Consider the following 27714-nt stretch of genomic DNA (forward strand, 5'->3'; position numbering starts at 1 on the left):
ATTCATGGTTCACTTGTAGCACTATGGGTCGGAAGTATATATGGGAGTGTATTTGGTGATTCTAGATCTACTGTACTTTCCCAGCAGACACACAATGTCATAAGACGTTAATATTAGGTTAGATTTAAGTCCCCAGTGTTTAAGGACAATGTTATTTTGATGTCCAATAACGACGTAAAATGATGTTGATATTTGGTTGATTTTAGGTTGTGTTGGAAGGTGACCAAAATCTGACGTTATATTGACGTCAAATACTGACGTTTATACCTCAAGTATGACAACCAAAATCCAACGTTAGATAGACGTCATAGTGGTAACATCCACACAACGTCAAGCTGTAACATAATTAGAAGTTGATATTTGGTTGTTTTTAGATTGCGTTGGAAAGTAACCAAAATGCAACGCCTGTCCAACGTTGGACACTGACGTCGGCCTGACTTGAAGTTCTGACGTCAACACGATTTTCATTTCCAAACAAAATACAACGTCCCACGACATTGTATGTCATGTAGATGTCCTGGGTCTGCTGGGTTGTTCTATGTTGAATATAACTTAAAATATAATGTATGTTTTCCTTAAAAAAAACAAAAACAATTTTGGACTAAAAAAAGAAAGAAGGGAGTGAGTAAATAACCTGCAGATTTTGGTAACACTGTAAGGTTGAATCTGTGGCGTGTTTTGATCTGTCAGGTGTTTGGCGTGGTGAGCGGTTCCAGAGTCGCGGTACTTGTCGACTCGTCTGATATGAACTGCTCTACAGAGAGACTAGCAGACCTACAGAAGAGGCTCTTAGTAAGATCCCACATGAGTCACTGCTTCAACACTGCTTTATGTAGCTCATTTAATGAATTACACTGCTCATTTTCTGCTTTTCTTGCTCATCGTACATCATCAAAGGCTCTCATTGAGGAGCAACTGTGCTTCAAAAAACAGCTGTATCTTCTGTCCTTCGCCTCAGAGGTCAGCAGCCTTTGGGACGAACCAAAAAATACTTGTCCATTGAGGTGAGTGATGTTTCCTATAAGGCACAAGTTATGTACGTGGCTCATTCTAGAATTGCCAACATATTTCAAGCTTTTTCCAGCCATTTTCCATGAACTGGAGTTAAATAATGCAACATACAAAACATTTGATTCTATAATAGAGGTGACACTTTAAAAATGTACACATCTCTAATAAAAGCATTCAAGAGTTCCCACTTAGATATGCTTACCATTTATAGCAGGTTTAGCCTTACCCTGGAGTTTGTTCACCCTCCGCCTATGAGCAGGACACAATTGTAAAATACGGGAGAATCCCAAAAAAAAAGGGAGGCTTGACAGGTATGCATTTTCCCATTTTGTGCTTTAGCTCAAGATGCTAAACTCAAATCAGACACAACATGGCATGTCTAAAACTGACTTATATGTATTTTCATATTAATGTTTTTAAAAGTCAATAGGAAATTCACTGGTATATTACAGTAACATAGTTAAACGCTATGTACAAGTTAATGAGAGTACAATAATGACACGCCTCAGTGCCTTCTAGGAGTCTCAATGCCACTTGGAGCAAGTCACGTTTTTTGCTATCAGTGCTTCAAAGTCCGCATGAACGTATTGTGACGCAGTTCCTAGGGAAGTGGAATATTAAATGAGAAAACAGTGGGCGTGGCTTGTTTTTTCTACTGTGAGTTGATTGGATGTAGTACAATTGGCATTTCGTTCAGAAAGATCGAAAAACAGAGTTAACCAGAACGCAGGGACAGACACAAATAACAAATAAACAGACTAAAATAACTAATAATACAGAAAATAGATGTTTCACACATACGTTTACTTAACTTAGTAGAGTACTAGAACATTGAACATTAGACTTTCATGATATTGTAACTGAATGTGAGGCAGAGATGGTTAAAAATAGGCATACTGGCGGTTGTTCCGTTAATATTTTCAGGACAAAATGTCCCTAAATACACATATAAACATACTTTTGTTATTTTAAAAAATGTTTTATTAAAGTTTTTAGTTTTTTTTGGGGGGGGGGTGGATATAATAGAAGGGTTATCTTGGAAATGCTCAATCAAGGCCTCTGGGTAGCAGGAACAGCTCTACCAGGCCATTATTTTGATTAGCATGCTCGGGGTCTTTTTCGAGAGACTGCTTGTTTTATTTTGGGTTCGTCATGAGGGATGAGTGGGCACATGTGAGAACTGTTTGTACTTGTATTAGACGCCAAGAAATCACTGGAGAGGAGGGGATGAAAGGACAGGAGAGGAAAAACGCTGAGATAATGAGTGAGGATGAAGGCCGTGTTTCTGACATCGATGAAAAGAGTCTTCGAGACGTTTGTGTTTTTGAAGCATCGTGATGAAACAGCTCAAAGGTAGCTCTGACAGAGAGACGCAGAGTAGTGGAAAATGAATCTAAGCTAACGGTGCAGTATGTAGATATTAGTAGATACCTCAGACCACCTCAAATACGCAATCCTCACTTTATCTGCTTTACGCTCTCAGAAATAAAGCTATGAGAGCTGCCACTGGGGCGGTATGTTTTCAAAATGGGGGATTGTTGTACTTTTTAGGTTATTATATACACTTCAGGGGCTGATATTGTACTTTTAGTGGCTGTTCACACTGATCATACTTTTCAGTTCTGAGGAACGTGAGGCGAACCACACTGCCTGTTTAGTTGACAAGAAAAAAAAGAAGTGTGCTGTGCTTTTTATGTTGCTAGGCAACCACTAGAGCTGTATATTGTGCACGAGGGCTGCTGTTAATATTGTTATAATTGTAATATTGAACAGTATTGTGATATTCGTGGTTCATTCCGCTTTGGCGACCCCAGAATATTAAAGGGATATTCACTGCTACAAGTAGTGACACTACTAGCTTAACTACATTTCTCAGTAGCGCAGCAGTAGCGTCGCTACTTTCTAAATTCAATAGCTTTTCAGTAGTGAAGCTATTTTATTAGTCAAGTAGCGCAGTAGCGTCCACACAAGCTACATTAACCCATTGCGGACCAATAAGTGACGGCACTGACATTCACAGAGCTGTGAAGCCGGTGACTAGCCGATTAAAGTAAATCCTTATGATAGCGAGAATGACGAATTCTTTTTCTTCTTGTTTTTCGGTGGTCGACAACAAACTTTTTGGTTCATTACTGCCACCTCTCGCTCTGGGGTGAAATTCCCAAACAATGACGCGGCTGAACTATCATAGTACCATGCATTGTTTGGGAAAAGAATAATTTAGTGGCAAGTGTTTGTTAAAACCCATAGTTTCTCTGTCACAGATCCATCGTTTGAACCACGTTAGCTATAACGTAAAATCAGTGGTGTAAATTAACAAATTACAAATACTCAAATTACTGTAATTGAGTCGTTTTTCTCAGGAATTGTAATTTACTAAGTAGTTTTATAAATGTGTACTTTTACTTTCCCTTGAGTACACTTTAGTGCAGTATCAGTACATTTACTCCACTACTTTCCTTCAATCTGCAGTCACTACTTTATTTTTTCCTGTCTATGGGGATAAGAAAAATCAGTCCTGTGATTCCTGTCCAATTAGTAATTCGCATCATAATGAACTACCTCAAGACATGGGCGATTTATAATTGCAGTGTATGATGACCGAAATGTTTTTAAACACACAGGGACGTTGCATTTTGTTTTGAAATGAAAATCAGGTTGACGTCAGAACCCAATGTCAGGCTTACGTCAATTTCCAACGTCCAACCTAAAATCAACCAAATATCAACGTCTAATGATGTTACAACTTGACCTTGTGTGGATGTTACCACTATGACGTCTATCAGATGTTGGATTTTGGTTTTCATACCAGATGAATAAATGTCAGTATTTGATGTCTATATGACGCTGGTTTAAGATATTGGCTCAACGTTGGTTTTTGGTAACTTTCTAACAAAACCTAAAATCAACCAAATATCAATGTAATTTGACATTATTTTACAAAACAACGTTGTCCTTAGACGCTGAAATTTTGATCACCTGACATCACAACCTGAATCTAACCTAATATTAACGTCTTATGATGTTGTGTGCCTGCTGGGCAATAACTAAATGCACTACAGAATGTTACGTTTACACACATCCACAAATTAGATGTAAATGCATCAGCTTTTTACAGTGTAATACTCACTACTCTTGAGTATTTTTGAAAGGTCTACTTTCAACACATACTTTTACTCTACTTGCACTACATTTTTGGGCAAGTAATGGTAGATTTACTTGAGTATGATTTTTCAGTACTCTTTCCACCACTGCGTAAAAATGCCCATAATATGCTCTAAACAGGGTGGAAGAACATATAGAGCCTATGTGTCCTTTACAAATATTATTGAGAATAATACATATTATACTCTAAAACTTAAAATCAGCTAAAAAAAGCTAACACATTCTGATCTCATGTGAAGTTTATCTATAAACTAATTTCGAGAGGATCACGTGCTTATGATTGACACAGCTGGCCCTGAGTCAAGCTAATGTACGAACCACCAATCAGACGATTCCTAACTCAGTATAAATAACCAAAGCATCTTACCTTCAGTCATCTTCGCCTTGAAGAATCCCCCCTCCCACCCTCTCTCCTCCTGTCTTTCTCTATAGGTCACCCACAGCAAGAATGCCTCTGGTTCGGGTCTCCACCAAGCTACCCAGTCTGCATTTCTGTGCGGAGTTCATGTTCTCCCTGTCCTCGCGTGTGTTTTTTTCACACAGGCCAAACATAAGACTTAAGTAAATTGGCTTAATCAAATCAGCACCATAGTCAAATTCCACCATCAACACACCCTCATAGCAATTCTTAAGCAGCAGGGTGGAGGGGGGTTCTCGAGATCTACCTGAGCTCAAACTCCCCTCTCACCCTGCAAATGGGAGGGAGCCCCGGACTCGAGGATCTCATGAGCTCAGGGGTCTCTCCCGGGACAACATGCCAAACAAGCTTATTACCAGTCATCAGCTAAGTGTGAACTCTTGAAATATACTTATGTACATGTGATTTTTCAGGTCACAAAAATAATTTATTCACATTGTCATTATGGGGTATTGTGTGTATGATTTTGAGTAAATGAATTAATTTAATCCATTTTGGAATAAGGCTGTAAGATAAAAAATGTGGAAAAAGTGAAGCGCTATAAAGACTTTCCGGATGCATGGTATATTGGATGTACCATGTGTCTTGCTCCTTTCTAATATAGTATACTTTTTTTGAGTTTCTAATAATGCATCATGGCATAAAGAACCCACACAATGAGAATAACCTGAAAGGAACTGCAGAATAATCAAGATGCTAGCCTGCCAGGAGCTCGTCCATGGAGGCAGTCCACATGTTCTGGAATGTATTTTTATTATCATATATATATTTTTTGCTCCACACTCTAGGCTCCAGCAGTGTTGTGCGTGGGTCAAGCATCTGCAGGCTGGTGGAGGCTGTGATCTCCTGAGGGCACTAGAGAGGGCACTGAGGCGCTCTGAGCTGGACACACTGCTCATCATCCTGGGCTCACGGTCAGATTCAGCCTTTTCATTTCCTTCACATTCACACTCGCCTTTAGACATTCTCCTCAAATAGTTGGAGACTATAATTGGCCGGCGTCTGAGGAGAAAAAAATAGCCTGTCTCGTCTAGCAGTGTAATAGAGCGAGGCAGCAGTGTTCGGGAAGTCAAAATCTTTCACATCTTCTCCACAGAGAAACAGATTTGAAGCGAGCTGCGTGGCGATATTCGTCTGGAAAAGACAAAGGTGCAAATTGGGAATGTAAAATGTTCAGCAGAGGCAGCCCGCTTACACACACCAGCATTGCTAATCGTGAAATTTAGTCTTTCAGCACTCTCTCGCTTTGAGTCAGATGTTGTAATGGAGTGAGTTCATTTGGTTTGAGGCTCATAACTCTATGCCCTTGAAGGAAATTAAAAAGAGAAATACTTTTGGAAATAATGCAGCTGTAAAATGGGTGCACAGTTTACTGATATTGCAGCGAAAAAAGATGAAAAGCTGAATAAACTATGATCTAAAGACATTTATCAAATCATTTAATTAATCACTGCTTCAAAAATAATGATATGCTGGATAGGTAGGCTTTAAACACGGTTCCTTGTAGGCCTGTCACGATCAATTTAAAATTGAGATGCACTGAATTATCGGCTACCAAACATTATCGGTTGCGGATCTGGCGTTGTTGGACAAAAGAGAACAACAGACAAAAATATTAGCTGAAAAAAGTGGGCTGGTAGATTTTGACATATGGTCCCTGGTAGGCCTATCGCAATACTTTTAAAGTACCCTGCAGGCACGGGACGTCAATATGACATCAGATTGACATTGTAGCCCAACGTCATCAGGACGTTGGATTTTGGTTGGTTAATTCCACAAGCTAAATCCAACCTAAGATCAATGTCTACTGATGTTACACTTTGCGTTGTATGGACGTCACATTATGACGTTAAGATGACATTGGATTTTGATTAGTTAATCCCACAAATTTAAACCAACCAAAGATCAATGTCTACTGATGTTATACTGACGTTGTATGGACGTCACATTATGATGTTAAGATGACGTTGGACTTTGGTTGGTTAATTCCACAACCTAAAACCAACCTAAGATCAATGTTTACTGATGTTAGATTTTGACGTTGTATGGACGTCACATTATGATGTTAAGATGACGTTGGACTTTGGTTGGTTAATTCCACAACCTAAAACCAACCTAAGATCAATGTCTACTGATGTTACACTTTGACGTTGTATGGACGTCACATTATGACGTTAGGTGACGTTGAATTTTGGTTAGTTAATGCCACAAATTTAAACCAACTAAAGATCAATGTCTATTGATGTTATACTGACGTTGTATGGACGTCACATTATGATGTTAAGATGACTTTGGACTTTGGTTGGTTAATTCCACAACCTAAAACCAACCAAAGATCAGTCTACTGATGTTATACTGACGTTGTATGGACATCACATTATCATGTTAAGATGACGTTGGACTTTGGTTGGTTAATTCCACAACCTAAAGCCAATCTAAGATCAATGTCTACTGAAGTTACACTTTGACGTTGTATGGACTTAACATTAAGACGTTAAGATAACGTTGGATTTTAGTTAATGCCACAAATTTAAACCAACCAAAGATCAACATCTACTGATGTTATACTGACGTTGTATAGACGTCTTATTATGACGTCATTTGATGTTATACTTACATTAGATTTTGTTCCCTGACGTCGCAACCAAAATATAACCAAATACCTACGTCATATGACGTTTTGTGCCTGGGTAGCGATGCAACAAATTATCGGCTATCAAAAATTATTGGTTGAATCTGCCGGTGCTCCGGTTTCCACCACGGTCCAAACACATGCTATAGGTGAGTTGAATAAACTAAATTGGCCATAGTGTATGTGTGAATGAGTGTGTATGGATGTTTCCCAGTACTGGGTTGCAGCTGGAAGGACTTCTGCTTTGTAAAACATATGCTGGATAAGTTGGCGGTTCATTCTGCTGTGGCGATGAATAAAGGGAATAAGCTGAAGGAAAATAAATGAATGATAAAAGTTTGTTTCGCCACATAAAAAACAGCATTTGCTGGATAGGTAGGTTTTGATATATGACCACTGGTAGTGCTGTCACAATCATTTTAAAATAGGTATGTGTCAAATTATCAGCTACCAAAAATTATCGGTTGCGATTACAGCATTTTTGGCCAAAACAGAACAAGAGATGAAAATATGAGCTGAAAAAAGTTTGTTGCGCAGCATAAAAACAGTATAAGCTGGATTGGTAGATTTTAACACATGGCCACTGGTAGGTCTGTCACGATTACTTTAAAATAGAGATCAAAAATGATCAGTTGCAGATCTGGCAGTTTTAGCCAAAAGAGAACAACGGATAAAAATATGACCCCAAAAAAGTTTGCTGTGCAGCATAAAAGCAACATATGCTGGATAGGTTTGGTTAGGTATAGGACCAATGGCTGCTGGTAGTTTTGTCACAGTCATTTCAAATAGAAAAAATAGGAATGCACTGAATTATCGGCTACCAAAAAATATCGGGCGGATCTTGCATTTTGTCCAAATGATAACAATCGAGGAAAATATGAGCTGAAAAAAGTTTGTTTCGTGGAATAAGAACAGAATAGGCTGGTTAGGTCGTTTTTGACACATGGCTGCTGGTAGTCCTGTCACAATTATTTTAAAATAGGGATGCACCAAATTGTCGGCTACCAAAAATTATGAGTTCTGAATCTGGCGTTTTTGGCCAAAAGAGAACAACGAATGGAAATATGAGCAGAAAAAAGTTTGTTGTGCAGTATAAAAACAGCATATGCTGGTTAGGTTTAGTTAGGTAGGACGCATGGCTGCTGGGAGCCCTGTCGAAATAATCAATATGCCAACTTATCGTATAATACATAAACCTCAATCATTTTTGGTAACACATTATATATCACTCATAGAATTTAAATTAGCAACATTTTAGCTGATTGTGCAGCCTATGAGACCGTTCACACAGAATGTGTTTTTCCTCTCCATCGTGCTACTTTTCTATTGCTTTTTAATGTAAATATGCAGGACGGATGTGATTGACTGTTATGCTTGCATCTTGCATCTTTTGAAGCTCTTTTTTAGACACCGTGTCAAGTTGAAAAATCACACATGTCCATCCAGTGTGTGTTTACATTGTGAAACTATAGAAAAATAGTCTATCGGAAAGGAAAAATATGTTCTGTGTGAATGGCCTCTTAGTGTGCGTCATGCAGTTGAGTGTGCTTGACAAACATTTGATAGATTAAAACCATGCAGTAACAGTGTTGTGACTATTATGATCACCAGCGATGTAGCCTTCGTGGAGAATGCTCCCTGTCAACAAACTACATATCTCACCATGCACCGCAGTCACACACCAGTTCCAGGTCACCTCTTGATTAGATACTCAAAACTGAAGCTCCTGAAGTCCTTCCTTATTTGTGTTTCTGACCCCTTGTTTACTGTTTATGCTGTTTTGCCACCTGCCTCGACTTTCCCTCCTGTGATTACAATTATATAAACGATTAATATATTTAATTGTATAAACCCTTAAACAACCGCTTGCACATGTACTAGCCTTGCTTGCCTGATTACTCTCAAATAAATCTGCATTTGGATCCTCACCTCTGTTGCCACCCAATCAAAACAGCAACAGTAAAGTATGTTACAACACTGTTGTAATATTTAATTTAAGATGTTACATGTGTTACATGTTGCTCAAACTCCATACAGAGTTGCTCTAAATAATTAGCGAGTAAAGCTACTGTTTCTGTCCAATGCGTTGAAATTAAATTACTACTCATGTGAAGTGTGAGAGCTGACATACTGATGATCTGATGACTGTATATACTGTATTTTCAGCCCTGATCAGACAGTAGAGGGTATATGTGATTGTTTAGCTCAGCACCCGATGATCTCAGTTCATGCGGTCGCCTACAACTGCAGCAGTCCAGCCGCCATTGTGAGTCTACACTCTCCTTTGCTATAATAACATACACAGAAACATGTTCTTCATCACTGTCTGACTGATGTGTCCCGCCTCAGGACACTGTGAAGAAAATGGCGGCAATTTCCGGTGGGAGATATCATCTGTTTTCTGAGGCTCTGGTAATCTGTATTAAGTTAATCTTAAAAATAATTACAAACAGCCTACCACTTAACTGACACACACTATAAAATACACTATTATTATGTAAATGTATTACTATTAACGGTCACACTTTATTTTGATGGTCCAGTTTGATGGAGTATTAGTAGACTGTCTGCTTAATATCTGTTGATACTGCTCCTTCAACAGACATTTAACTGACTATAAGAAACTTAGCAAGTACATGTCAACTTACGCTAACCCTAACCCCAATCAAACAGTCTACTTATTATCTAATGAGAAGTAATTGGCATGTAGATGCAATGTAACTTAAATTCAACAAAAGGACCATCAAAATAAAGCGTGACCTTATTAACTTATAAATCTGAGAACTTGAGGAGAGCTAACATCATCTTGCAAAGTAATAAATCCCTCAATATTTTAGCGATCTAATGCTGTGATGTTTATTTGCATTGAACTTCAGGTAAGTTTGGATGTTGTCGGTGTTTGTTGTGACTGCTTTGTTGTGTGTGTGTTCGTGTGTGTGCTGATCAGGGTGTAGTAGACAGCAGCACAGATGTAGATCTGCTGTGGATGGAGATTAAAGCAGCTCGAGATGTTCTTGCCCACATTCAGAGCGTTCGGCAGGGTGGAGATGGAGACACAGCAGTCACTGTCGACTCGCAGGTGATACACACTTATACATACAGTACACAGAAAACAATTCTGCATTTGACTCTGCATGTCAACAGGTGTGTGTTTATTCATTTCTCTTCGACTTTACTAATCAGGGGTCGCCACAGCGGAATGAACCACCAAATATTTCAGCATATGTTTTACACAGCGGATACCCTTCCAGCTGAAACCCAGTACTGGGAAACACCCATACACTCTCACACACATACACTATGGCACATTTAGCTTATTCAATTCACCTATAGCACATGCCTTTCGACTTGTGGGGGAAACCTGGAGGAAACACACACCAACATGGGGAGAACATGCAAACTCTACACAGAAATGCCAACTGACCCAGCCGAGGCTCGAACCAGCGACCTTCTTGCTGTGAGGTGACAGTGCTAACCACTGAGCCACCACGCCACCCATTTTCAATAAAATACTGGAAGCAACTGTTGTTTAAAAAGGTCTTCATAGTCGACTTGTCATTCATTTTCCTTTGGATTTGTTCGTGATTTATCAGGGGTCGCCACAGTGGAATGAACCGCCAACTTTTCTGGTATATGTTTTATGCATTGCCCTTCCAGCCAAGACTTGTATATCATATTATAATATTAATTGAATATTTATTAAATAAAAGGCCACCTAAAGAGAGTACAAAAAAGTGTTGTTAGAAATGTACAAAACATTCAAATAAATATATTTACATTAAGGCTGTTTTTAAAATGTTAAATTTGGATTATATATTACTTTAAAGAGGATTAATATTATATTAATATGTACTTTTTTGAGTCCCACATACACTCAAAAAAAGATTACTGCTGCTTGTTCAAACTACCTGTTTAAAAGGAGCTGAAACAACACAATTCTTGTAATTTCTTTGGCCAATTTACTTGTTTTATGTTCAGTCCACTTACATTTGCAAACTTTTAAGTTGTGTTGGGACAACATGAAGGAATTGTGTTGGTTGGTTGGTTTTGGGATTTGTAGGTCCCAGCATGGTTTGCGTGGGATTGAATTAAGAGAGGGAAATGCTGACAATAGGGTAAATGCCGAGCTAGTGTGTTTCCCTTTCTGATAAACTTCCGGTGACCTGTTATTGTGAGTTTTTTCCATTTTATACGGTTCCTTTTACAGCATTGATGTTGTAATGTAATTAAAATAAAATCAGTTAAACAGACTTTGGCATTCATTTAGTTTCTCAAGCGTAAAATGTAATTTGAATGCAGTGCTTCCTACAATCTGAGACCGACTTTATATCAGATATTACTCAGCCAGTGGAGATCACTGATTTTTAAAGAAAACAGACCTTAAACGTGCCGATTTTGCATTGGCATACAATTCACCGGAAACGATTAACCCAGGTTGCTGGCAAATTAAAAGTCCTATTAGCATGCTTCGGCATTTACCCCATAAAAGCCAATTTTACAGTTGGATTTTTTTCCACCAATTTCAGTTTAACAAAGAGAAGATTTCTTCAACACATTTCTAAACATAATAGTTTTAATAACTCATCTCTAATAACTGATTTATTTTCTCTTTGTCATGATGACAGTAAATAATATTTGACTAGATATTTTTCAAGACACTAGTATTCAGCTTAAAGTGACATTTAAAGGCTTAACTAGGTTAATTAGGCAAGTTAGGGTAATTAGGCAAGTAATTGTATACCAGTGGTTTGATCTGTAGACAATCGCAAAAAAGATATAGCTTAGGGGGGCTAATAATATTGACCTTGTAGTGGCTTTAAAACAATTATAACCTGCTTTTATTCTAGCCGAAATAAAACAAATAAGACTTTCTCCAGAAGAAAAAATATTATAGGAAATACTGTGAAAATTTCCTTGCTTTGTAAAAAAATAATTTGGGAAATATTTGAAAAAGAAAAAAAATTCACAAGAGGGCGAATAACTACTTCATCTTTAGTATTAAGTACAGAATAATTTTTAGTATTAATATATTTATCATTTGTGTTTAATTTTTACACCTGACAGACAACACTGTACATGTTTTCAACCAGTCCTTTTTCTCTTTCTGTTTTCTCCTCTTGCTTCTCAGATCTCCGCTGGTTTGTCCGGTCTCTCTCTATCTGAGCTCAGTCCTGTGCACTCTGCTCTCAGTGCTCCACTGATCTTCACCCCCTCAGATCCTTCACAGCAAACCTCCAGTGATTGGCTGAAGATACACGGCCTAAAGGGTGAGTGTGAAACTCTGTTCAAACCCTGACACGAGGACATCTGAGAGCTTCACTCCTCACTCAAGACCAATATGACACTCTAACTAATACATTTCAGAGTGAGACAGAATAATCAGCAAGACAGGAGTTTTAATATGTGGGAAACTGATTTAGAAATGAGACGATGAGCCAGACTTATCAAATTAGCTGGAGAGCACAGTCCTATAAAATAATCTGTTGACATAAATAGAAAACACTGACACAGCTGCTCGTTTCCATAAAGAACAACACAATACACAAAGCATTGCATATTAGGTCACAGATGCACAGAAACAATGATGATGATGATGATGATGATGATGTTGATGATAATGATGATGATGATGATGATGATGTTGATGATAATGATGATGATGATGATGATGTTGATTTATAATATAAGTGTTTATAATAAAAGTGGCCCACATTTATATGCTATATGGGACAGTTGCAGAATCAGTGTTAAAAAACAGCATACATACACTTCTCTCCTACATTTTGGCATTGTAGAACTAAAACAAATGCATATGCAAAAAAACAGTTCACAGTGTCCAAGCCTTTCAGCCTGCGTGTCTTCTGTAAACCCTGACAGCAGTGTTTTTAAAGCCAAAGAGGGTTTGTGCTGATCCAAACGCTTAGTAAATCTGGCCCTTAATGTTGGCTTCCAAAGTCAAACTCAGTTGAAGATGCTTTCTAAATAATCAGCAATGCAGCAAACTAAAACCCTCAATCTGACCATCTTGCTGGCATGTTTGTGCATGTGTGGGTTTGATTGTACATCTGCTAATGGCTAACGTTGTGTCTGTCCATGCAGCTCAGAGGCTGGATCTGTATCAGCTGCTGGCCAGAAACGCATATTCTCCACATGAGATGTTTGTGCCGGTGTTGGGAAAGACTGTTTCCTCTACAGTGCATGAGGTGAGGAGTGTGTGAGAGATTCTGTGAATGCAGGTACATTTGGTGTCCAATGCCATCGTTTATTTACTTTATTTTAGCTTTTTATAAAAATGTTTCCATATTTGATGATTTATAAAACATCTTACTTACTTTTTCCAAGATCTCAAGATGGTACATGCCATAACTACACAGTTTTTTCTGTAAAAGTGTTGCTGTAAATATTAGGTGCGTATAATTAGATTGTTGGTTCTGACACGTTTGTTTCTTTAACAGTTCAATAATAAAATAAAATAAATAATAAAAATAAAGTTAAAAAGCTTTAAATTGGGTAAAAAATTACCTAAAAAGGTAAAAATACCTTTAAATTGGTGGAATTATCTATGCAAAAAAACCAACACAATCTCACAGCAATTCGTAACTTTTTGATTTAGTGGCTAATTCGGATAAATTCGTATGATCTAATTCGTACAGTTTCGTACGATTTGCTCCTCCCCAAATGATGTTTGGGTTTAGGGGTGGGGTTAGGTGCCACGCCTCCTTTTTAAAATCGTACAATTTCGTACGACTGAACTCGTACGAATTAGCCACTAAACTGACAAAACGTAAAATACTTACGTTTTTTCGTGAGATCAGGCTGAAAAAAAACAGATAATAATCTTATTTTTCTCACTGATAAGACGAGAAGCAGTGAAAGGTGTGTGTTCATTCATTTGTCTTCGACTTAATCCCTTTACTAATCAGGGGTCGCCACAGCGGAATGAACCACCAAATATTCCAGCGTATGTTTTACACAGCGGATACTCTTCCAGCTGCAACCCAGTACTGGGAAACACCCATACACTCTCACATTCACACACATACACTATGGCCAATTTAGCTTATTCAATTCACCTATAGCACATGTCTTTGGACTTGTGGGGGAACTGAAGCACCCGGAGGAAACCCACACCAACACGGGGAGAACATGCAAACTCTACACAGAAATGCCAACTGACCCAGCCGAGGCTTGAACCAGCGACCTTCTTGCTGTGAGGTGACAGTGCTAACCACTGAGCCACCACGCCACCCATTTTCAATAAAATACTGGAAACAATTGTTGTTTAAAAAGAGTTTTTTCCATGAACTTTTTAAAATGCCAAATAAATATACCTGCAGTTATAGAATGACATTTGAGTCTGTTCTGTTGACCCATAGACTGATTTCACGCGGCCGCCATTTTAAAGTAAAATCGAGGCTGCGGTGGGATGAAACCCGGAAGTATTGTTGGGAGTTACATAAGAACGTTGTGTATCTGGCTGTATATCTTATCAGCGAAGAGAAAGTGACACAAATTTATCATTTCACCGCCTTCCGAGTGACCCGAAGGTCCGTTCTGAATGAATGGTGAAAATAAAAAGGGCTATCAGAGCTCATTTCAGCTAAGTTAAGGGAAATGGCACTAGTTAGCTAACATTTTCTTTCCCAAACACACGTTTTAGATGCCATTTATCAAACTCGAGTTAATGAACAGATTCTTTTACTATATTAGACTTGTCACGATGCTGAAATAAAAGAAAAACCGTTAATCACCCGCTAACATTTAAGGCACTGTTGATAGCTGTCTTAAAGCAGCCATTGATTTGCCATTGTGTTCACGTGCTCAACAGAAATGCTTGTGATTGGCCGAGAAGGTCATCAGTTCACCCACCGCTGTTTACCGAGTACAAACACAGACAAGCGATCTGCTTGATGACTCGACCTGATCTTCACGGATGCTTTGCGCTCCAGTCTCCGTGTATCTGTGTTTGCACTCGTTGAAGAGCAGTGAACTGAGTGAACACCGATACACGGAGACTGGAGCACGAAGAAGCCGTGAAGATCAGTCGAGTCATCCACGCTCAGCGGCGCTTCATTGTTAACTTAGCGGGAAATGGACGGTTTTAAAACTTCAGTACCGGGACAACACTGCTACAGACAACATGAGGGTGTGCTACTGAGGACTGCAGTGTTTTATGGCTCACCGGGTTACATAGACTGAAGCAGGGAAGCGTCCCCATGGTGTTTAACTAGTGCCATGAACTGAAGCCTAGGAGGACACTTGAGCGTATTACTCTTAAAAAGATTGTGATGTTGTTTGATGCTAAATTGCTTTTAATTGTTTAAATTAAACTGAACTAAATGATATTTAAGTAATGTTTACACCATTTATTTTGAAATCTCGGCAACAGCTGAAGGTTTGTAGTCCACAGCATGTTACTCTAATGTTTACAGTGCTGGTCCTTTACTTCCGGGTTTCTTCCCACCGCAGCCTCGCTTTGGTTCTTTAAAATGGCGGCCGCGTGAAATAAGCGTATACAGCACTTTGAAAATCTGAAATATCTCTCTGTGTCGGTCTGCAGAGGCTCATGGTGCAGGTCGACTGGCCGGACGGGTCTGTGAAGAATCTGCATGTTGATCTGCCATCGCTGCACAGCTACCAGGTATATGTTTTAAAGTGGACCTATCACGCTCCTTTTTACAAGATGTAAAATAAATCTCTGATGTCCCTAGAGTGTGTGTGTGAAGTGTCAGCTCAAAATACCACACAAATAATCTTTAATAACACTCTGAAAGTGCTCCTTTTAGGCTTTGATCCTAGTTATGTCATTTTGGTGACTGTCGCTTTAAATTCAAATGAGATTGTGCTCTTATCAAAAGAGGGCGGAGCTACAAATGCCTGTGTGACAGCATAGTGGCAGATTCAAAAACAGGATTATTGTTATCTTTGTGAATAACTAAAAATGTCAAAAGAAGTGGCTCAGAATACGTTAGTCTATAGAGATTTTAAAAAAACAATTTGTGCTGATGTAAACTGTTAGTAAATTTGGCACTTTGTCTGTGATTTTAATGCAAAACGTTGGGATCTGAGGTATTTTGTATTTGAGGACAAATACGGACAAACATGCAACCCCAATTTTAATTGTAAAGGTTGCCAATACCAGCAGAAACACTCTGGAAATAGAACTTTTCATTTGAAAAGGAAACATGAAACTGATGAAAGTGTTTTAATATGGTGTTTGGTAAATTTAACAGCAATTATAATTTTTTTATTTATACAGCGTTGAAAATAAGTATTGAACATGCCACCATTTTTCTCAGAAAACATATTTCTAAAGGTGCTGTTGACTTGAAATTTTCACCAAATGTTGATAACAACCAAAGAAATCCATATATGAAAAGAAAGCAACTTTTACAAATGAAGTCATGCGTAATAAAATAAAATGACACAGGAAAAATGGAAAAATGTATTGAACACATGAAGACAGGAAGGTGTAGAAAGGCAGTGAAAGCCCAGACAGCAAACCCTTATGAATTTTTTTTTTTTGTTTTCTGTGTTATGCAGAAGCGGCTCTTGCATGCGGTGCGTGTGTGTGAGAGGAGAGTGGCTTGGTTGAACCAGACGAGCAGTCGGATGATCTGGGGAAGTGTGTGTGAGCAGAGGTGAGAAGAAGAGCACGCGCTCAGACTCAATGTGTGTCACAGTCATTTCAGCAGCTCTCCGCAAAGTGCACTTCACAAATTAAAGGAAGCATACTGTACTGTGTGTATTGAAGGACACTGCAGATGACAGAGAGCACAACCATGACTTTATAATGCACATAAAGGCAAATATCTAATAATCAGCCAATCAAATGGGAGATACTTCAGTCGAGATGATCTACTGAAGTTCAAATTGAGCATCAGAAAGGTGATTTAAAGGTCCTGTGAAGTTAAAATAAAGGTTTTTAGATATTAGTACCCCAGTATGTTACCTTTAAGGATATCTATAAGCAAGTGTGCTCCAACAAAACAGTGACAAAACTTGCATTTAGAAGTTATAAACCTGTTGTTGGAATCACTTTCACAGTCAGCCTCAACCCATTAAAATATAAAGGACTTTAAAACTACAGACGACATTGTATAGAAGCAAAACCAGTCCCGTGGACATTTCTGGAGACCGTAAATACCTCCCGGTTTTTGTTTTTGCGAATTCGCGAGAGGCCGCTGTGTGCGCTTTTTCGCATTTCGGACGTCTCTCGCCGAGTGCCGTTCGCGTCCGGCGGTTCTCGTGTAAACCCACCAGAGGCCGCTGTCGAACGACCCTCTGTCTGTCTGTCTTTCTGTCTGTCTGTCTGTCTGTCTGTCTGACTGACTGACTGACTGAATAATTGACTGGGCGACCGGCCAATTGGCCAACCCAGCCTCCACCTTCCTGAAACCCAACCAGTTTCACCAATCATTGACCCGCCCGCCCGCTTACTTCCCTAAACCCAACCAACAATTTACAAAAGCCGTCCAGAAAAAGAAAAGCCCTCGTCTGATGTTTTTACCACATTTTCGGATTTTACCACATTCTCACCCTGTTATGAACTTGTTTACTTTGTTTTTCGGATTCTGTTTTTGTCCTACCTTTTTTTCTGGAACCGCTCTTCCCCGGACTCGAACCCGGTCGTCGTGGTCAACTCCTCTCTGCATCTTAAGTCCACCGATGCACACGATGAGCTAACTGGACAAACTGGACGGGAAAGCCCTCCACACAGATTTAAGCGGTGAGCGGGTAAGCACGAAAAGGCACGGCGTCAAACCGCCCCGTAGTGTTCGCTTAAATATCGAAATGCAACCGTACATAACTCCGGCTACATAATTCGCAGTCTCCAGAAACGTCTGCGGGACTACGTTTTCAGAATGAGCCTGGGTTGCGCAAAACGCTTGATGTTGAGCCCTCTTTCCAAAGATTATTTAAAGATGATTATCTATCTTTATAGGAAGGATTGATCAAAATAAATGCATGATTGCAATTCTACGCTGGCCAAGCCGGCAAATGTATTATTATTTTTAAAGTATTTGTGGGATCCAGTATAGTTTCAGCATCTTTATGTTGTCTCCTCTTAAAAGGCTGGCGGGAAATAGTGTGTTGTTATTGTTATTCTGCTACGCTCTTGTGCTAAATTCACTGTTTGATTAGATAGATTACACACGCTGGATTCACTGGTCAGATGCAGTAGAAGCACCTGCTGGTCACAAGGGGTTAATACAAAATAAAAAACTACTCAAATTAAACAGGTCATGATCATTTGTTGGTGTGGACACAAATATAGTTATCATTATATTTAAATATATAGTTTTTAAATTTATAGTAATTTAAAACAGCTTCGAACATGACTCAATTGATCAGAATCAAGGACTGGAATGATCCTTTTCATAAGTGACCTTTCATCACATTAATTTTGTCAGCAAGTAGTTTTATTTATATATACTTTCAATATTTGAACGTACAAGTACAATGTTTAGTACAAACAAGTTACTTTTCATATATATATATATATAAACAGTTGAAGTCAGAATTATTAGCCACCCTTTGATTTTCTTTTTCTTTTTTTCCCAAATGGTGTAGAACTGGGCAAGGAAATTTTCACAGTATGTCTGATAATATTTTTTCTTCTGGAGAAAGTCTTATTTGTTTTATTTCGTCTAAAATAAAATCAGTTTTAAATTTTTTAAACACCATTTTAAGGTCAGTATTATTAGCCCCTTAAAGCTATTTTTTTTTCTATAGTCTACAGATCAAACCATCGATATACAGTAACTTGCCTAATTACTCTAACCTGCCTAGTTAACCTAGTTAATCCTTTAAATATCACTTTAACTGAATACTAGTATATTGAAAAATATCTAGTCAAATATTATTTACTGTCATCATGGCAAAGATAAAATAAATCAGTTATTAGAAATGAGTTATTAAAACTATTATGATTAGAAATGCGTTGAAAAAAATATTCTCTAAATTAAACAGAAATTGGGGGGAAAACCAGGGGCTAATAATTCAGGGGGTTTAATAATTCTGACTTCAACTTTATATATTTTTGGAGTTACTTTATTTTTATGGTCTCTTTAACACATTTAATTTGCGCTGAAACTCAAATGTCTGACTGCTTAATATCTGCTGATACTGCTCCACAAGCAGACATTCTCCTCACGATAAGAAACAAGTAAATGCAAACCTACAGTAACTGTAATCTTACAGTCTATTACTACTTGAATTTAACTTATAGTCAACAAAATAAAGTAATAAAATTTGTAATTTTTTTGTAATCATACTGAAAAAACATAATCAGTATATCACTACACTCTCAGAAATAAAGGTACGAGAGCTGTCACTGGGGTGGTACCTTTTCAAAAGGTACACATTTGTACTTAAAGCGTCCATATTGGTACCTCAAAAGTATATATTAGCACCTACAAATTTTAAGAGGAACACTTTTGTACTTTTTAGGCACTCATATGTACCCTTGAAGTATTAAAATGGAACTTTTAGGAATAAATTTGTACCTTTTGAAAAGGTACCACCCCAGTGACAGCTCGCGTACCTTTATTTCTGAGAGTGTACACTGAAATTGTGTTTTCTTTGTTCAATGACTCCCAGTTTTGCCAGTTTTACAGTTCTCAACCGTATTTTCATGTGGACTTCAGTCCTAAAATTATTCAACTTCCAAAAGTGAACTGAAATAGCCTTGCAATCATAATCCTGAACTGCGTAGAATTTCGAAACAACAGTGACAGTGTGATTTACAAGCTTGATAGGCTTTTGAAATGCTCTCGATTGCCAGTAATTGAAAAACACAACACAAAACACACACTCATTGTTAACAATTCCCTGTAGTATTTACAGTAGCTTACTGCAAATCAAGCATACAGCACAAATACTGTATTAATATTTACAGCACCATTTTATCTAGCTGCACATGTATTGTAATAATATGCAGTATGTTATTGTTAAATATACAGTATTTGTAGTCTTCTCATCTGTAATTTATTTTCATACAATAATAAAAAAGCATATAGGTAATTTATCTATTTACTGTAAAATAGTCCAAGTGGTAAATTACCGTTTTCTAGCCAGGTTTCACACTGGATATTTTAGTGTATTTCAATTCACAGCAAATTGGAAACACTTTTTTGACGACTCCAAGTGAATATTTCCCACAATGCAACTTTAAAATACAGTAACATACTGCATTACCGTCATACAGTCCATATTCCAGTTAAACACTGTGTAATTTACAGAAATCTTTACAAGTGTGCTGTATTCAGCATGTGAGATAAAGTGAAGTATTAGTGAATATTGATCTTCAATTTCCAGGATTTAACCTCTGTGTGACTCTATTAACCTCATGTTGTGAGCATTATCCAGTGTTCAGGAGTGTGTTTGTGTCTCCATGAAGGGTGCAGGTTCTGCTGGACATGTCTGTGATGAACACACACCTCCAGCTCCACATCCAGCATGCGCTGCGGACACTCCTGCAGGAGCAGATGGCCGGCAAACACAGCTTCAATGTCATCCTGTAGGTCACACACACACACATACACACACAGACTCTCTTGCCTGATTTCAGTCTCTTACAGCATGACAGATTGTGATCTGCTAAGTCATTCAGTCTCCTGTTCTCCTGCAGATTATCACTGGAAGTCCTTATACAGGGTATCTGTAGGGTGTTCAAAAATCTAAAGATGTAATCTAAACAAAATTTTAGGCCTTTAAAAGTCTTAAATTCACTGAAATATTGTGTTGTAGGTCTTAAATCATTTTAAACAGCTCTTCATTCTCCTATTTTCATGTAAAGCTACCCAATCGAGCAGACACCCATCCAATCACTAACATTCAATCTCAATAAAAGTTTTTAGTAATCTCTACTTACTGATATGGGTTCATTATCTTCCTTATAATAATATTTGTTTTTAATGTTTTTTTACTGTTTTAACTGGTCCATTAGAAAAATCCTAAGCGTTTAACCTTGTGTAAGTCTCAAATTTCAGGTCTAATTGTCTTAAAAAGGTCTTAAAAAGGTCTTAAAAAGCCTTAAATTTGAATTGAAGCCTGTAGAAACCCTGTTTTCTATCCTGAGATTTTCTATTTTATTCATTCATTCTCTTTTCGGCTTAGTCCCTTTATTAATCTGGGGTCGCCCCAGCGGAATGAACCGCCAACTTATCCAGCATATGTTTCAAGCAGCGGACGCCCTTCCAGCACACATACACACACTATGGACAATTTAGCCTACCTAATTCACCTGTACCGCATGTCTTTGGACTGTGGGGTGAAACCGGAGCACCTGGAGGAAACCGCAAACATAGGGAGAACATGCAAACTCCACACAGAAACGCCAACTGACCCAGCCGAGGCTCAAACCAGTGACCTACTTGCTGTGAGGCGACAGGACTACCTGTAAAGATTTACAATACCGTAAATACACACACAACATGGTAAATACAGTACTTTTGCTGTAATTGATTTACAGTAAGTTACAGGTGAACTGAACTGTAGTATGAACTGAGTTTTACTGTAGGACAGTTATGCAGTATGTTACTGTATTTTGAAGTTGAATTATGAAAATAACTATGTTTTACAGTAAAGATATACAATACTGTAAATACACATACAGCAAGATGAATGGTGCTGTAAATGTGATATGGTATTTTGCTGTAATTGATTTTGGACAATGGGTTGCCCCATTTTCTATTTTATATGCACTGTAAAAAATACTGGGTTCCACACAATTCATTCATGTCCCAACACATTGAATAACCTTACAAATTTAAGTGGACTAAATTTTAAAAAATTAAGTTGTCCAAAAAAACTCAAGAATTGTTTTGTTTCCGCACTGTTAACAATTTCCTGTAGAATCTATAGTAACCTACTGGCAGCAGTTCACAAGTGACTTACTGTACACCAATTACAGCAAAATACCATATTTACATCTACAGCACCATTCATCTTGCTGGATATGCATTTACAGTATTGTAAATCTTTACTGTAAAACATAGTTATTTTCACAATTCAACTTCAAAATACAGTAACATACTGCATAACTGTTCATATTACAGTTCAGTTCGCCTGTAACTTACTGTAAATCAGTTACAGCAAAAGTACTGTATTTACCTTTATAGTGCTATTTGCCTTGTAGTGTGTGTATTTACGGTATTGTAAATCTTTACTGTTAGATATTTTCACTATGCAACTTTAAAATACAGTAACATACAGCATTACTGTCCAACAGTAAAATTCAGTATATGTTACAGTTAAATACTATATACTATATATAAATAAACTATTGCTTTGATTCAAATAATCATTATTTTTTTATTAAATGATGACAAGCTAAAGATTTATCAGGTTTGTCCAAACATTTAACAAGTCTGTGGGAATGGTAAAGAAAAAAAAACTTTATTAGGTACACCTTACTAGTACTGGTACCCCCTTCTGCCTTCAGAACTGCCTTAATCCTTCATGGCGTAGATTCAACAAGGTACTAGAAATATTCCTCAGAGATTATGCTCCATATTGACATGACAGAATCACGCAGTTGCTGCAGATTTGTCGGCTGCACATCCATGATGCGAATCTCCTGTTCCACCACATCCCAAAGGTGCTCTATTGGATTGAGATCTGGTGACTGTGGAGGTCATTTGAGAACAGTGAACACATTGTTATGTTCAAGAAACCAGTCTGAGATGATTCTCACTTTATTACATGGCGCATTATCCTGCTGGAAGTAGCCATCAGAAGATGGGTACACTGTGGTCATAAAGGGATGGACATGGTCAGCAACAATAATCAAGATGCTCAACTGGTACTAATGAGCCCAAAGTGTGCCAAGAAAATATCCCCCACATTATTATACCACCACCACCAGCCTGAACCGTTGATACAAGGCAGGATGGATCCATGCTTTCATGTTGTAGATGTCAAATTCTGAGTCTGCCATCCGAATGTCACAGCAGAAATGGAGACTCATCAGACCAGGCAACTTTTTTCTAATTTTCTGTCGTCCAGTTTTGGTGAGCCTGTGTAAATTGTAGCCTTAGTTTCCTGTTCTTAGCTGACAGGAGTAGCATGCGGTGTGGTCTTCTGCTGCTGTAGCCCATCCGCCTCAATGTTGGACATGTTGTGCATTCAGAGATGCTCTTCTGCAGACCTTTCTATCAGCTGGAACCAGTCTGGCCATTTTCCTTTGACCTCTGGCATTAACAAGGCATTTGCGCCCACACTGGATATTTTCTCTTTTTCTGGTTGTGCGTGAAAATCCCAGTAGATCAGAAGTTTCTGAAATACTCAGACCAGCTCATCTGGGACTAACAACTATGCCACGTTCAAAGTCCCTTAAATCACCTTTCTTCCCCATTCTGATGCTCGCTTTGAACTGCAGCACATCATCTTGTCCATGTATACATGCGTAACTGCATTGAGTTTCTGCCATGTGATTGCCAAAAAACCGAACTTTAGCTGTTTTGCATCTATATTTAGTTGTTATGAAATATTACTATAATATAATATAGCAGCTCACATAGGCTATTTCTCACATAAATGCAAATTTTAAACTTTTCAGCTAAATAAATGGATCTGTGTGTGACACAACTGTGCCAGAGCACCAGCATTAGGCGCAGCAGGTACAGGCAGCACTGGGACTGTCTCTGCATAGTCATCCAGCTGTTATTCCCAAATATAGACACCACATAAAGAAACACATTTCAGCAGGAGACAAATAAATCTGACATCATCTAGCCAGACTACGTATTTAAGCTACTATTTGGAGGATCCTGGAGACATAATCAGAAAACAAACATTGGGTTGAAAAGTGTCAATTTTAAATAACTTGTAGACCATTGTCAATCAATCTCCTCCGTGTATCCTGTACAGTAGAGAATGCGTTCATCTTGCCAACTTAACATAAATCTTTGATCGCTAGCAGTGTGAGTTCCAACAAGGATGCAAAAAGGGTTATAACTGTCTGCAGTCGCACACAATGCATTTTAGAATTATAAATATCAGGGTAAGCACACCGGCACCGCAAGTTGGCGGCTGTCTGCAGTGCCCAGCTACAACTCAGGACACTGTTCATATTTCTGTCATGCCAATGAGCTCCATCTAAATAACTTCATTTAAAATAACATGTGAATGTATGCGTCAGTGGGTGTTCCAACTGTCATGTGTGTGGCATATCCAGTGTGCTTTAGTTTTGTGGATCAGTGACTGCAGGAAAAAGTACATTATGCTGGATGCCAACATTATCTGCACAAAAGCTAAAAAGCTTTGATCTTTGGTTTCATTCTGTAATAATGGACTTTTTTCTATGATGTTTGAACTTTGAGAGTGTTTAAACAAGAAAGAAAAGTGTGAAAATGTTAATGCCTGTCTGGGGAAAAGTGTATAAAGTGTGCAGTGAGGGGTTTTACAGCCTTAAAACATCTAGTTGTAAAGATTAAAGCTGACTTGTATGCGGGTTTCACTGATTACAAGTTATTTTTAGAACATAACGAGGGACCACTGTACTGTGAAAAAAGTGTGGAAGAAGGTATTTGGATTCTCCAAAAGTTTTCTCAGTGAAAACGTCTCAAAAGAACCACTTTTTTAGTGAAGTTTTTGTGTGTGTGCAAATTCTTTTGAAGACTGGCTGCATCCAAAAGCTCTAAAATGCTCTTTCAGAGGCAGAATTCCGAGACAGGTTTGTTCGGATCCAGATTCTGCTTCACTTCCTGTCTCAGGAGGTACATCTATCTGATTGAATTTAGATGGCAGTGTGACCCCTCCGGTCTACGCCACCCAACCCTCTCCGAGCTGGTATCAAACCGGCGACCCTCCACATGGGAGTCGGTTGCTCTACCAAGAAGGTTAAAGACCATGGCCTATAGCATCTGTCACTAGAGCACCTTTAGAGGCCAGAGGAGTGAGGTTTACCTGCACAGCACTTACTTACTGGCCTCCGTTACAGTCACCCCCCTAAACCTCACTCCCATCCGGGTTACGGCACCAATGTAACCCCGCCGGTCCTGCGACTGGCTGCATGCAAAAGCTCTAAAATGCTCCCTTCAGAGGCAGAATTCCAAGACAGGTTTGTTCAAATCCAGATTCTGCTTCACTTCCTGTCTCAGGAGGTACATCTATCTGATTGAATTTAGATGGCAGTGTGACCCCACCGGTCCTACGCCACCCAACCCGCTCCGAGCTGGTATCGAACTGGTGACTTTCTGCACGGGAGTTGGTTGCTCTACCAAGGAGGCTAAAGACCATGGTCCCTAGCGTCTGTCACTAGAGCACCTTTAGAGGTCAGAGGAGTGAGGTTTACCTGCACAGCACTTACTAGCTGGCCTCCGTTACAGTCACCCCCCTAAACCTAACTCCCATCCGGGTTACGGCACCAATGTAACCCCGCCGGTCCTGCGACTGGCTGCATGCAAAAGCTCTAAAATGCTCCCTTCAGAGGCAGAATTCCAAGACAGGTTTGTTCAAATCCAGATTCTGCTTCACTTCCTGTCTCAGGAGGTACATCTATCTGATCGAATTTAGATGGCAGTGTGACCCCGCCGGTCCTACGCCACCCAACCTGCTCTGAGCTGGTATCAAACCTGCGATCTCCCACATGGGAGTCGGTTGCTCTACCAAGGAGGCTAAAGACCATGGTCCCTAGCGTCTGTCACTTGAGCACCTTTAGAGGTCAGAGGAGTGAGGTTTACCTGCACAGCACTTACTAGCTGGCCTCCGTTACACTCACCCCCCTAATCCTCACTACCATCCGGGTCACGGCACTAATGTAACTCCACCACTCCTACACCACCCAACCCACTCCGAGCTGCTATCGGACCGGCGACCTTCCGCATGGGAGTCGGTTGCTCTACCAAGGAGGCTAAAGACCATGGCCTCCAGCTAGGGATGGCAGACGTGCAACTGACGTTTGTTGAGATCTCAAAGCGCAAGTGTTTCGAAACACTGCACCGAAGCATGATCCGAAACACCCAAGTCACGTGACTAAAGTGATTTGAAACACCTGATCACGTGACTAAAGAGATTTAAAACATCGATCAGTTCAGAAGCGCTTCGAGACCTGGCGAACCTCCGTTTGACTAACAAGGTCTATTAAATCTTCTGTCTCTTATAGCCTAGTGGACTGTGCGTGTGCATGTTGTCACTGAGCTTCAGATTACTTTTGGGTTTGAATCCCGACAATTACTCAGAATTCCTGATTTTATGTATTTTAACAATGTTACTGTTTTATAGTGTACTCTAGATAGGATATAGCTGCTGATACGCCATCAATTTAGCATCATTTTTTTAACACTGTAAAACAATAATGAATATTTTACAGTACTGTAATGGTTGGGTTTAGGTTTTGGGTAGATGTTAATAAAATACAATGGGAAATTTATTGTTTAATATAAATAATTCTTGTTAACTTCTGGCCACAACCATTCCTGATCTAGCAACAACCCTGTTTTATGACCAAAACAAGACATATTTATTCACAAAGTGTTTATTCGGATGTCAGACCAATGTTGAAACAAAACGATACAAGATCAAAGCATTACAAACTGATATTAAAGCATTTCAAAATAGCTTCATCGGCCTGGATTCGAAGCCAGCATTCCCACACTGTAGTCAGGAAGCCTAGCCACTCCTCTACATCATTTGTAGATCCCATCTAACAAAGCGGGGTTTAATACCTCAATTTGCTCAACTGTTCTTAGCCAAAGCTATTTCAGTGCGATACATAAAAAACGACCACTAGGTGTCACCGTAGAGTGGGGTTTCGAAACGTTTCGAAGCTTCGACATATTTGCTCCGACTGTTTTGGTGTTTCATGAAGCCTCGCTTTGCCCACAACTACCTCTAGCGTCTGTCACTAGAGCACCTTTTTAGAGGTCCGGGGATTGATGTTTACCTGCACAGCACTTACTAGCTGGCCTCCGTTACAGCAGCATAGATCTGTCCTTCACTGCATTCGATATCGCACAGTCCTGTGCGTTCTATTACTCACGGTTGAGATTAAAATATATAGCAATGTGTGCCATGTGCTAGTTTCAGCCTCGTGTAGGTTTCATTTTCATGTTTTATGCAATATTGTTTAAGTAAATGCATTTGCACCCATGTCTGCACCTATGGGCATGCCGGACTGAAAAGGAGGTGCGTTAAGGTGCATTGTTGACGCTGTGCAGTTTTGAAGAATCCATTAACTAACAAAAAGCTGCTCTAAAGTCAATAGTGTACAGTTTTTATTTGTTAAAGAGCATTATAGTGATATGCACCTATGCGCATGCAAAATAGACATACACATTGCTTGTTACACACACAGGGATGTACAGCAGTACACAAATATCTTTAAATATGAAAAATTAAAGACTTAAAATGTAAAATAATACATTATTTTCTACATAAATATAAAAATCGCTACCTCCACTCATGCCTTCTCCACCTCAGGAGAATCTGTGTTGGATATAGCTCACAGTTTTTTTGACCACACTTTGTTGTTATTGTTTAT

At 38.9% G+C, this 27714-nt stretch overlaps 1 protein-coding gene across 1 annotated transcript in view; it reads left to right on the plus strand.

Annotated features, from left to right (window-relative positions):
* Window positions 1–27714, plus strand: part of vwa3a (von Willebrand factor A domain containing 3A) — a 67964-nt gene that overhangs the window by 7640 nt on the left and 32610 nt on the right. Inside the window, exons 4-14 of the mRNA XM_056454310.1 lie at window positions 691–792; window positions 898–1004; window positions 5383–5508; window positions 9393–9492; window positions 9576–9638; window positions 10174–10305; window positions 12355–12493; window positions 13326–13429; window positions 15787–15867; window positions 16770–16867; window positions 20629–20748. Coding sequence (XP_056310285.1) covers window positions 691–792; window positions 898–1004; window positions 5383–5508; window positions 9393–9492; window positions 9576–9638; window positions 10174–10305; window positions 12355–12493; window positions 13326–13429; window positions 15787–15867; window positions 16770–16867; window positions 20629–20748 — 1172 coding nt within the window. The remainder of the gene's footprint in view (window positions 1–690; window positions 793–897; window positions 1005–5382; window positions 5509–9392; window positions 9493–9575; window positions 9639–10173; window positions 10306–12354; window positions 12494–13325; window positions 13430–15786; window positions 15868–16769; window positions 16868–20628; window positions 20749–27714) is intronic.

The sequence above is a fragment of the Danio aesculapii genome, chromosome 3 (assembly GCF_903798145.1).
Source record: "Danio aesculapii chromosome 3, fDanAes4.1, whole genome shotgun sequence".
Classification (NCBI taxonomy): Eukaryota; Metazoa; Chordata; class Actinopteri; order Cypriniformes; family Danionidae; genus Danio; species Danio aesculapii.